The following is a 12,966-nucleotide window of genomic DNA, read 5'->3' on the forward strand; positions in this document are numbered from 1 at the left end:
CCTCCAACAGCTCGGGCAGGGCTGTGGTCACGCAGCAAGGAGCCAGGTGCGCGATCACCAAGCCAACTGATTCCTATAGCCCCACCGCACATAGAGGGATTCACAGCCGCAATCTGAGGAACAGTGGTCTCCTCGGCTCTAGATCCTCCCTGATAACAACCGCCACCCCCACCCCTACCTTGGGCCTCGGCTGATGAAATGCTCGGAAACCTGAGGGCACATCTCAACAAGGGGACCCCCTCTGGGCCCAACCAGGTTTCCGTAATGCCCATAAGGTCCGCGGACTCTGAATAAGATCGCAGATCAGGGAGCCTTATTAACCACGGACCGGCATTACATAACATCAGCCAAGATCCAAGCTCTGAGGATCATGGCCACCCGAGGAACGGGTAGGGACTGAGGGCCGGAGCACGCGATCGCTCTCAAACATCGAACGCGTGCTCCCTCAACTCGCACGGCCCTCCCCGCCATATCTGCCTCTCCCACTTACCGTATAGATCGAGCAACCTCTAAACCTGGAACGCCTCCCCTGCCTTCAGACAAGATGGAATAGTGTCGCGAACTAGCACAGGGCTGGATCCCCCGACGGGTTCTCACCCCACCCGTCAAATCCCGCCCCTTAAAAACCCTTGTTTAAAAACTATTTAAAAACCCCACAACTTCTTCTTGGTCAGATACCACCTCTCTGGGTCCCAAGACCCTTCATAAGGTAAGCCCTCGATAATTTGAGGGCCATTCCTGCGAGGCGGGGGAACCTCGCAGTCGTAGTAGTTCGGCAAACGAGTATCTCATGGGAAATAGTCAATATACAGCGAAAGGATGTCCATCCCTAACCGGCGGAGATGTTCCGGTCGTACCGATAGTTAGTCATATTACTGGCCACTCGGGCGATGATATTGGTTATAGTCCGTAGAAAATCCAAAGGGTCCAGAAACAACCAAGGGGCCGAAAGTCCGATCCCGATCTAATGACCTCCACCTCGGAGGTTGGCATAATAGCCTTCCCTTGGTTGTTTCCTCGGCTACAAAGATGGAAAAAGTCAATAGCCGGGATAAAAATCTCCCTCGGGTTCCCGGCAACGTACCATCACGGGACAAAAACCCGTGTGGTACGATAATCGGGACGAGATCATGCCGCCAGTGCCGCCAGTGCCGTCCATACCGCCGTCCGTACCACCGCCAACCAGCCGCCAGATTTTACCGCTGGGCCCAACAAGGCCCCAGCACGCCGCTGTGCCGCTGTTGTGAGTGACCAGGCCCCGCCACCTCTGTCGCCGATGGAAAAGCAACCCGGAAAGATGTAAGCCGTTGGTGAAATAACGGCATTTTTGGCAGGCCTTGGCAAAAAGTCAGCAGTGGGGGGAAGAACGATGTTCCGGGCCATGAAGGGAGGAAGGAAGGAAAGGGGAGGGGCAATAATCATGCCCGTATAGGCCCCACTCCAACCACCGGTGTTACCTGCGGTCCAACACCCAGAACCCAGCATACCGCCGTCGATGTCGATGTCCTCCATCCTTCATCGATGTTTGGTACGCCCCCAGCCGTTGATGACATCCGCGTCAAAACCGCCGCCAAACAGCTGGGTCAGCCCGGCCGCCTCATCGCCCCCCCCCCCCAGCATGCCCGCCGCCATCCGCCGCTGTTCAAGGACTTCGGCTCCGCACTCAGCAGCCGAGAGCTCAATGAGGTCCAAAGACCTCGCTCTCGGCTGCCGGGAGAATCACACAACCGGAGCCGGGACCAAGCAGCCAGGCGGCCGGCGGAACTGCATTGCGGCCGCCAAACAGCTGATTCGGGCCGGGCGTCTCCTCGCGCCCCCCCCCAACATGGCCGCCGCCATCCGCCGCTGCCCAGGGACTCCGGCTCCAAACTCAGCAGCCGAGAGCTCAATAAGGACCAAAGACCTCGCTCTCGGCTGCCGGGAGGATCATACAACTGGAGCCGGGGACCAAGCGGCCAGGCGGCCGGCAGAGCAGCATTGCGGCCCGAAGGACTCACAGCCGCCGTCTCCACAAAGCTCAGAACGCCGCCATAACGCGCATGCGCAGAAGAAGAATCTTTTTGCTTTTGCTATGCACTGTCTCACAACTAAATGAACTTCCTCACTTGGGAGCTTCTTAAAGTTGTGCTGTGCAGCCAGTGTGATTTTGCTTTTAGCAGCCTTAGATCTCAGGTTGTGCATTTCTAGTTTCAATCTTATTTGCTGATGAACATCTTAAAATGAAAATATTTCCATTTAAATCCTTTTCCAAATTACTCTCTCGGTTACTAACCTAGTAGAGCCTCTGGTCACGAACACTTCTGACCACGACCAAATTGGGTTTCGACCAAAAAATTGACTTTTTTTTTCGCGGCTGATTTCCCCTTCCGTGCCATTTTTTTTTTTGAGCGCCAAATTTCCAAAATTAGGTTCGAGTCATGACTGAATCAGGTTGCGGCCAAAGTTATGGAATGAATTATGCTCATGTCCAGAGATTCTACTGTATTTGAAAAATTGTCACCCAAATATAAATACGTTTATTGAAAGCAAGAAGCACAATGTTAAAAAAGGTATTGAATTCATGAGTATAGGTTCTGTGTATTACTGGCTAAATTGCCACAATCCCCATAATACCAATTGTTTATCACATTGATACAGTGTATCTGGAAATTGGGTGTATACACATTTTGTTTTTCAATCAATTTATTTTTCTACCCTAACAATTTTATAATTTGTCTCAGGATAGTAGCTTTTCACTTTGCCTGTGAAAGTATTTCCTCTTACCTATCTTATTACCAAAATAGTTGTCAAACACCATCAGAATATAATTGCACCAGCCATATAACTCCATGGTTTCTGAGGTAAATATAGATCATCTGTGCAGGGCCAGTCATTGGTTCCCTTGTACAATTTTTGAATGTTAAGGTTATATATTCTCTTTGGAACCACAAACCCTTTGCCTAATGAACTGGTTATGCTGTGACTAATTTCTTTTCTGTAGATTTGCTTTAGAATCCTCTAGGAAGCCTTCACTCTGTGTTACTACAGAGTAAATGGCCCTTTTCTTTTGAAAATTCAGCAGTCAGTGGTTGACTTCTGTTTAACCTATTTGAATATTTATTTGGCTGTGTCTTCAGATTTTATCCCTATCTTGCTAATAGTTGGATTGCTTATATCATTTAGTATGCATTTTGGTGTTTGGACTCTAATAGAATTTAGAATACAGATAGAATACAAATAGAATAGAATAGAGCTGGAAGGATCCTTGGAGGTCTTCTAGTCCGACTCCTACACAATTTCAGATAAGTGACTGTCTTTTTTAAAAAACTTTCAGTGATGGAGTGCCCACAATTTCTGAAGGCAAGCTGTTCCACTAATTAATTGTCCTCACTGTTAGGAAGGTTTTCCTTAATTCCAGGTTGCTCCTTTGATTAGTTTCCAACTATTGTTTCTTGTTCTGCCCTCTGGTGAATAATTTGACCCCCTCTTCTTTGTGGCAGCCCCTCAGATACTGGAATACTGCTATCATGTCACCCCTAATCCTTCTTTTCTTTAGGTTAGTCCAACCCAGATCCTGCAGCCATTCTTCATATGTTTTAGTCTCCAGGCAATGGTGGATTAAGGCTCACTGGTGCCCTAAGTACTGAAAAATCTTGGTGCCCCCCTCCTTTGTTTTTACAAACCTTCATTGGGTTTTTTTTCTTTCTCAACTTCGTGGTACTCCCTTTGGGCCTCGTGCCCTAAGCACGTGCTTAGTCTGCTTAATGGTTAATACACCACTGTCTCCAGGCCTTTGATTGTCCTAGTTGGTCTTCTCTGAACTTTTTCCAAAGTCTCAACATCTTTTTTGTAGTATGGTGACCAAAATTGGTTGCAGTATTCCATGTATGGTCTTACTAGGATTTTATAAAGCGATACTAATACTTCATGTTCCTGGCTTTCTTCTCAATGCATCCTTTCTGCAGTAATGAAGTCACCTTTAAACTTTTTGAATTCCTAGCCAGTATGTCACTCCAGCTGCTATTGCTGAAGCTGATCCTTTCATTTTATGACTGCAAGACATGCTGGTGACTGGGCAGATTCAAAATTTGACCTTTTTGAACCATGTGGCATAAGACAAAGCATGGTACAATCTGATTCTCTTTTTGTTACATGATGCCTCCAATTTTATAGAATCTTCACTATGTTGTTCAAATGTTACAAGGTATTTTACCATCCCCATAGATGGCCATAAAACTCTTTCATATAAAGTTTCTGGCTATTTTGCAGTATAGGTAATCCTATATTTTCCAGCTGAAAAACATTTTTGCTGCTTTGTGTATATTAAAGAGCTTTCTAAATGTGAGTCTGTGAAATTAATACTGTATTAAGATTTGAATGTATATGTTCTAGGATTCAAAGTCGGAATGTAGTAACGAAACCTTGGAGGAAAATTGTGAAATCAGTTATGAGGTAAGGTTTAACACTAAATCAATTTAAGTGATTGGTTCACTGGAATCTTCATTGGTTGGTGATGTTACTTGGAACCCTGACATTAAGAGTACCATTAAATAAATGGTATTATCTTCCTACTGTTACCCTGCCTAGCCAATAGCATATTATCTATTACAGTTTGTTCCCAGGCTCAAGATGGATCATAGCTTTGTGCTTTGTAAAATGGAATCGTCTTGGAACTTGCCTTGGATTTCTTCCTCTGTAGTGGTCATGTGTTCAGGAATGTTCATGTGTTCAAGTGGCAATAGTCCTTCAATTAACAACATTCCAAAACCCTGTATTTCTCAATATTTAAAACAGCAGAGAAATTTGCTGCTCCCTAAATAATATGTGAATGTGTGTAGGGAATCTGTACAAAACAGTCTCCAGGACAGGTTGTTCCCAGTGACTTCAGAAGCACTCCTTGGCGTTCTCTAGGTTTGTTTTGCAAATTGTGTTCTAATAATTTGCTTATTTTAGGGATTACTGAAGATTGAACTAAAGACTCCTCTTTTGCCGCCGTATATTTCTCCATCATTGCCTATCCTTGGAGAACACTTTCCAGTGAAAGTAACACACATTGTGTCACCAAACGAGGTATCTTAATTAAAAATGTTGAATAAACACCATCAAGTCTGTTTTGTTCACCTCTGTTCACAAAAATTGATGTAAGTGTTTTGTTTGTATTAGTGCTTTTAATTGAGCTACATAGAGCAACTTACCTCATACACAATAATTCTGTATTTTAGATTAAGAATTTTATGTATCGATCAATATAGTACTAAAACTCCTGTGCATCATAAGGCAACCATTTTTGAACCAATTTATCTTAAGTTACTTACAAAATACGTCCACAATCCAGTACCCATTGGCCTCCCAAGGGAATGAAATTCAGGGAAGTTGTGGCTGCTCAGTGGGGAAGCTGCCAGGAAATCAGAAGTTGCTTACACTCCCACTGTTTTTTGCCTGCCCGTGGTCATTCTGTTTCTCTGTTTAAGTAAGGAAATATCTCTGAAATGCAGTCCTCTCTTCAAGGGAAAATGATTCAGAGAGTTTTCCTCATCTACTTAATCCATTTAATGATGACATTTGAAAATTATTAATGGGAAATGATCAATAACAAACATTATCATAAAAACTATTAACATAAAAAATAAAATTCAATATATGGGATATTTTAAGAGCCGTGGTGGCGCAGTGGTTAGAATGCAGTATTGCAGGCTATTTCTGCTGACTGTCGGCTGCTGTTTGAGTTTCATCGGCTCAGGGTTGAGTCACCCTTCCATCCTTCAGAGCTGAGTAAAATGAGGACCCAGATTGTTGGGAGCAATATGCTGACTCTGTAAAACCCCTTAGAGAAGGTTGTAAAGCACTGTGAAGCAGTATGTCAGTCTAAGTGCTATTGCTATTGCTTTTATATAAAATAATACACAATACAATAACTGTACAGCTCTAAATTTCACCAGCAGCAGAAAGGAAGGCATTTTTTTTTTTCTTGAGCTTCTATGGCAATTCCACACAAGCAGTATCTTCCCATCTCTTTTGGTACATTGCTTCTAATTTACACCAAGATACTCTCAGTCTATAGGTCTTGCTTATTGAGTTCCATTTGGGACCTTTCAAAATCGTCTAGGATTAAAGAAGTCACAGGACTTTAATATTTCACCTGAATATTCTAGCTGCTGTCTTCCTCCACTCCAGAAAGCTTTAGTCTAGAGCAGGGGTGTCAAACTCACGTCGTCACGGCAGCATCACATGACATATCAGGACTTTTCCCCCCTTTGCTAAACTGGCTGTGGGTGTGGCTAGCATGTGATGCATCTGGGCCGCAGGCCGAGAGTTTGACAGTCCTGGTCTAGAGGAAGAATGCTAGAGCACAAATAAGGAATGTAAAACTGCTCAGCTCTAGAAGTGAAAAAGGTGCTCCTAAGGGGACCTATAAGCACTCAATTCATCTACCAGAGAACCTTAAAAAAATATAAGTTGTCACCACGTTATCAGCTCAAACATATTTTAGTCCAAGCATATATAGGAGCGATACACCTGCAGGGATACATTAAGCATATAGAGCAGCGATTCACCTGCAATCATGTCCCCTCTTTTCCACATCAGGTCCTAATAGTTGCATATCACAAGGAGAAATGAAATGTGAGTGAGAGAAAGAAGCTTATTCTTTGTAGAGACTCTCCTGAGAGATTAAATTTCTCTTGCTCAAATTCACTAGTGTAACATTTCTCTCTTCTCCCCCACCCCCATTTTTAAAAAGTCAGTGTTTCACCCAACTAAGAGTGGCAGATGTAAATAACTATATGCATATTTACATATAGCAGCCAATGTTGCATTATTAACTTTCTGCTAATTCAGCAGCAGCTGGAGTGGAGCATAATAGGTTCACAGCCTTATAAAAATTTAGGATGCAATTAGGAAAATGTTTACAGATACCTGTACATTCCTCAATGGTCTGGAAAATGAGCAGCTAGAAAAGCGGTATTAGAAGCTGAACATATCTCCACCGTCAACAAATGAAAAAATAAACTGATTTCTAAAATAAAAGTAATGCAGTAATGGAAATTGTAGAAACCTGATCTCTTCCCTGCTAAATAACTTGATAAGGAAAAATGAGCATTTTGCTCTTAATGAAGTTGATTGCTAGGGATTTAATTCATAAATACATAACCCAAATCATGGGTGTGGTTGATTTGATTTTCAAAACAGAGCCTTCCAGAGAAGGAAGGCCATTCCCTTCAGAAATTCCTTTTTCGCCAGCATGTGATTTTGTTTTAAAAAATATATAAACTGTTGACATTGTACTAGGTTTTAGTATTTACTTTTTGGCTTATTTGTCAAACTGCTCCCCTTTCTTTGGTTAAACTCAGGAAGGTTATCTCTTGATATATTATTATATCTAACGCTCTTTGCTTTTACTATGAACAAACATATTGCTTATCTTACAGTCTTTTGATACAGATGCTTTCCTCTACCCCAGGTGTATATTTCCATTGTTGACTCAAACAGCACCAGCCAACAGAGAGATACGGAGGACAGCTTGGATTCTGACACTCTAGAGAAAGCCTTGGCTCAGTATAATCAGAACATAGAGACTCTTCCACATCTAACTGACATTCGAAAAGGTGTAGTACTTAGAACCTAAGAAATTAAATATGTAATAGCCTGCTTTGAATATTTTCAGTTGTATTCAAGGTGATTAACTCCTGTTTGCTTAGAAGCCTGAGAATCATGTGTTCTAGTTTGCATGAGCTCCTTTCCAAGGAATCTCTTCCACATTTAAAAACAGGAGAATCTTGCTGAATTGGGCCATAAGCTCACCTTGTCCACAGGGAGGCATGCCAAATGGAGAAACGCACATTAGGGAAACTCACAACCTCCCCTACTATCGCTTCCCAAATCAGGAAATCAATACTTAAGGCTTGGTGCCTGGGATTCAGGAGTTAGTAAACAGCCATCTAATACAAATAGTCATTGATACCACAATTCTTCATGAAATTGTCCAGTTGCTTTTCAGAACCAGCCGAATTGACTTACATTACCACTAAGGTATGTTGCATCCATGGCTAAGAGGGCCTTTGGAAAGCTTGTTTATGTGTGCCACTTGTGCCCATTCCTGGACTTTTCTCACATGTCACTTGTGCTTTAGTCATTTCTTGTTTGGACTAAGAGTAGAACTTGATTTACAACCATTCATTCAGTGACCATTTGAAGTTACAGTGGTGCTGAATTTATGGCCTGTGCTCAAAGTTATGGCCATTGCTTCCTCTCGCTTAGATTACAAGGTCTTAGACTACAAGGTCTACATGTCAACTCCCCCTTCCTGCCTATCTCTTGCCCCCTGCCTTGTGAGATGGCAAACACTTCCAGAACTGCATGGCTCTGGGGTTGCAGTCCATGCCCTGGGAAGATTCAGCCACCCCAGGAAGCACCTACAAGCATTAGTTCTCCCAGCTGCCTTCTCTCCCGACCTTTCGCCTTTTGTACCCAGTCACCATAGCCAAAGCAGAAGCACCTCACTGCCATTATTGTCTCCTTCTTGGACCTGTGATGTGACCCTGGGCATTCCAATATCTCTGCCTCTTCAGCAGCTCAGTGCTAAACCCCAGCAAGCTCCAGTAAGCATTCATTCACCCCTCTGTCTTCTCTCCCAGTTCTCTGCATCAATTTTTCGCTCAGAATATGTGTGATAAACATTTGCTGGAGAAGCTGAGTCCAGAAAGGCTTCATTTTGCTTTAAAATAGTAGTAATTGATCAATTGCTGAATCGACAAACTTGGACCTCAGTTGAGTACAGGTAGTCCTTGACTTACAACAGTTCTTTATTGGCTGTTCAAAGTTACAACAGCACTGAAAAAAAGTGACTTATGACTGTTTTTTCACACTTATGACTATTCTGCATCCTCATGGTCACATGTTCAAAATTCAGAGGCACGGCAAGTGGTTCATATTTATGATGGTTACAGTGTCCCGGAGTCATGTGAATCAGCTTTTGCGACCTGACAAGCAAAATCAGAACGGGGAATCCAGATTTATTTAACAACCATGTTACTAACTTTACAAATGCAACAATTCACTTAACAACTGTGTCAAGAAAAGTTGTAAAATGGAACAAACTCACTTATCAATTATCAACAAAATTTTGGGTTCAATTATGGTCGAGGACTACCTGTAATTTTGTGCTATCGAGTTACTGTCATTTCCTCTGTTGCCTGCTCTCATCAGGATAACCAGTGCAAAGACATTCCAACTAACTGAATGGCATACTTTCCTTGTAGACATGCCCTGCCTCGCAGAATATAGTGACGGTCTGTTGTATCGAGCAAAACTCGTTTCTGTTCTTGAGTTCAGTCCTGTTTCAGTTCTTGTGGAATTTGTTGACTATGGGTCGACTAAAACATTGCCTATAAGCAGGTAAAGATGTTCTTTTTTCAAATTGCTTTATCAAGATTGATATTTCAATAACTAGAAATACTGTGCTACAATAAGTGTTCCTGTTTTAGATTTAACTAAGATGATCATAAATTATCAACTTGTATAGTTTGACTTGCAAACTGTGTTCCAGGCTGCGTCAGATTCCGCCTAAGCTCATGCAATATCCCATTCAAGCATTCAGAGTGTTACTGGCTGGATTTAAACCTGCTTTACGTGATTCCACAACAGAGAGAATTCCTTATTGTCCAGAATGGAGCCTGGATGCATTGTGGGCTGCAATGAACTGCTTTGAAAGCAAAAATCTCAGTGCCTCTTCAGTGGTAAGCCTTTTTTAAAAATCCTACTCAATTTATCTCACTTTCATCTTGGAACTATATATTCCTTCTATATGTAAATCTCTCCATTGAAGCCGCTTGGAAGAAATAAAATCAAGGAAGAAATTAAAAGCCAGGACCACAGACAAATTCCTTGATAAGTAGGATTTGTGCTCAAAGCCGCAAATGTTTCTTTTTCATCTTTGTGAAAGGTGGCATAAGTGTTTTGAATTTATAGTATGGTAGTCAGACTTATTTTCTAATTGTTTGCTGTTTCCTATGTCTGCATTGTGGTGAAGCACAAAAGGGCTTGAACTGCCATTACAGTCTTTCAGACTTGGTACCTAGATTGTTTATTGCTCTGCCATTAGGGGGAAAAAAATCATTCTCCTCAAATTCTTCAAGAAGACATGTACAAAAGTGTGTAGCTGCAGACAAGGTTTAGATGATGGGAAAAAATGGGATTTCTTGCCTATATTGTACTTCTATTGGAAGTATTGATACTGCTTCTGAAATTATATTTGTTGTCTCTTTTGAAAAACCTTGCTTCCAAGACACATTCACCAGAGCATATTGTATTTTTATATGAAGAAGGACATCTATTTCATATGAAGCTTGTGGAAATGGGATTTGCAGAACTGACACAATGATAGGTAAGCAAGCAGTATTTATTATCTGTTTTTACCAGCATTAAAAAAGACCTATTGATCTTGTTAAAATTTACAAAAAATTAGAACATGAAAACTTTATAAATGGTCCCACTAATTCTGATTAGTGAATTTTTTAAAAACTGGAATTCTTGTAGAAAATGTTTTTAAACTGTGTAAGCCCTAATATTTCTAGGAATAATAAATAAAATAAAATTGCAACTTTAATTTTTTTAAACTCAGTTATAAAATCAGCCACATACAGAGGTGGATTTAAACTGAAGGTGCTAAGACCTTTATCTGAATTGTAGCCCCCAAGGTGGAAAATAAAGGCACCGGAGAAGAAAACTAAATTTAAAAATAAACAGGAAAGTTCAGTAAAAGAACCAGTGCTTTTATAGGTGTGTGTGAATAATAACTGCATAATTCAAATGGTTCTCCTTTTTTTACAATCATTAATGCAATAAGATACAATAGCAATACTATGTAGAAGTTGATTGCTTGAAAGTTTGTGGATATCTATTTTTACATTCCCAGGTATTAATACATGGAAATAATACTGTGTTGTTGTTTTTTGTTTCAGATGTGAACTACCTTGATTTAAGAAAAATTGAACTGATTTTGTATTAAAATTGTCTTATGTTTTTTTGTAAATTCTGGGAATTCTACACAGAAGTGTGAGTTTTTTGTTACATTGTTCAAGTACTAACAGTTGTTTAAATAAAAATAGTTGGATTTCCATCAAAATGTCTTTACATTAGTTTATGTTTTATTTAATAAATAGGGATAGGAAAAATATTTCAACTGCTTTGAGCATAGAACTTCCTGACCCAAGAGCAAAAAAACTGTTGCTTCAAATGCTGGGTAAGAATTCTGGGAATTAAAGTCTACAGATCTTAAAAGTTGCCAGGTTTGAAGACTACCAGTGAAAATTGTCCAACCACAGAATGATTGTCAACCATCCCTCTTAGCCATCTAGCAAAGAAAGACTCCTGGTCGTTTGTTTTGCCAAGAGTGTACTTGGCAATGTATAGCTTAAATGGTTACAGAAGTAGCGTAAGCTGAATCTGAGGTTTTCCCGTGCAAACAACACAAAGGAAAGTTCCCCCCCCCCCAAAAAAAAATATCCTGGTTATCTGCAAATGTCCAATCAGGTACTTGTATATTGTTCAGGAAATGGTTTCCAGATCTGCATATCATTACTTGACCGCCGTCGCTAATGTCAGGCTGTCAGCTCATGAAGCTTGGGTAGGTCAGATGCAGCCATGACAGTGGTTTTGTAGATGTCAGTAAAACAATTTTCCATAAATCATTTCCTTACTAGTACTGTTACAAGATTTTTTAAAATTATTATTAGCAAGTTTGACATATTTTTATGCAGTCTTTTGTTACTGTTCCAAGTTTCCAATTATGTCCTTAATGCAGATCAGCTCCACTGTATCATCACTTATAGACTACAGACTACCAAATACAGTTGGCAATATATCATCAGCAAATAGTTTGACACCCCTGTCCCTATAGTAAGTTTCTAAAATTTTGGCCAATAGTTGAAAACAGGCTGTTGAACAGGTTATTCTGTTTTTCTAAGTTTAAAATTGATTAATCTTATAATAAGTTTTTCTTAAATCTTTTCATTCCAATTAGAATACTTACCGTATATACTCGAGTATAAGCCGAGTTTTTCAGCACATTTTTTGTGCTGAAAAACGTCCCCTCGGCTTATACTCGGGTCTATACGGCTTATACTCAAGTTTTTTTTTTTTTAAGCCCCTCGGCTTATACTCGAGTATATACGGCTTATACTCGAGTTTTTTCTTTTTTCCACATTTTACCGGACTGAAGCCCTGCCGGTGCAGTGAGAGGGCGGGGCGGGGGAGCCGCCAGCCTTCTCAGCTGAGGGAGGGAGGGTTTCCCCAACCGGTAGGTGCCTCATTTCCCACCCTCGGCTTATACTCGAGTCCCCAGTTTACCCCAGTTTTTGGGGTAAAATTGGGGACCTCGGCTTATACTCGGATCGGCTTATATTCGAGTATATACGGTAATCAAGTCTCTCTTGTTCCTGATTGTCTCTCCGATGTCTCCTGCTGTGCCACCTTTCTCCAAAATAAAATGGAGCCTAAACTGGAGTCTTAAGCCCAAGTCTCTTGGTAATGTGACAAAAAACATAAAGCACCAAAGTATACATGTTCACAAACCTAAAACATTTGATGTTTTTGGTAACTCGAAGCATTATAACAACTGGACAAGGAATTTGGTTACGCAGCAATGAAGGTCAAGTGCAAAGAAAGGGACATCCTCAAGAAGTTGATCTTCTTGAGGAATTTAGCTATTTTTATCTATTAAAAATTCTATATTGTCTGACAATATAGAATTTTTATCTTCCTATCACATAGAAGAAACCATCCAAAGGATGGCAGTGGCCCTGCTTCCACAGCCCATAATAACAGTCATATTTCAATTTATTCTCCTTACAAATATTTCCCTGATGCGTTCTTAGTAGTTTCTAGTATAGAAAATGGTTTTGCATTGAATTTCATTATTAACCCATCCAATTCAGAAATGACCAATCTGTGGCCCCAGGGACCACATGCAGGTCACAACGCTGTTTTCAG

General features: G+C 41.0%; 1 protein-coding gene across 1 annotated transcript in view; it reads left to right on the forward strand.

Annotated features, from left to right (window-relative positions):
- The window catches only part of RNF17 (ring finger protein 17), a 57,201-nt gene extending 46,147 nt beyond the window's left edge, over positions 1 to 11,054 (forward strand). The window contains exons 29-35 of the mRNA XM_058186508.1: positions 4,372 to 4,431; positions 4,933 to 5,049; positions 7,439 to 7,583; positions 9,237 to 9,372; positions 9,524 to 9,713; positions 10,262 to 10,360; positions 10,938 to 11,054. Of these exons, the coding sequence (XP_058042491.1) occupies positions 4,372 to 4,431; positions 4,933 to 5,049; positions 7,439 to 7,583; positions 9,237 to 9,372; positions 9,524 to 9,713; positions 10,262 to 10,357 (744 nt within the window). The 3' untranslated portion in view covers positions 10,358 to 10,360; positions 10,938 to 11,054. The remainder of the gene's footprint in view (positions 1 to 4,371; positions 4,432 to 4,932; positions 5,050 to 7,438; positions 7,584 to 9,236; positions 9,373 to 9,523; positions 9,714 to 10,261; positions 10,361 to 10,937) is intronic.
- Positions 11,055 to 12,966: the final 1,912 nt, after the last annotated feature.

The sequence above is a fragment of the Ahaetulla prasina genome, chromosome 5, assembly GCF_028640845.1.
Source record: "Ahaetulla prasina isolate Xishuangbanna chromosome 5, ASM2864084v1, whole genome shotgun sequence".
Taxonomy (NCBI): domain Eukaryota; kingdom Metazoa; phylum Chordata; class Lepidosauria; order Squamata; family Colubridae; genus Ahaetulla; species Ahaetulla prasina.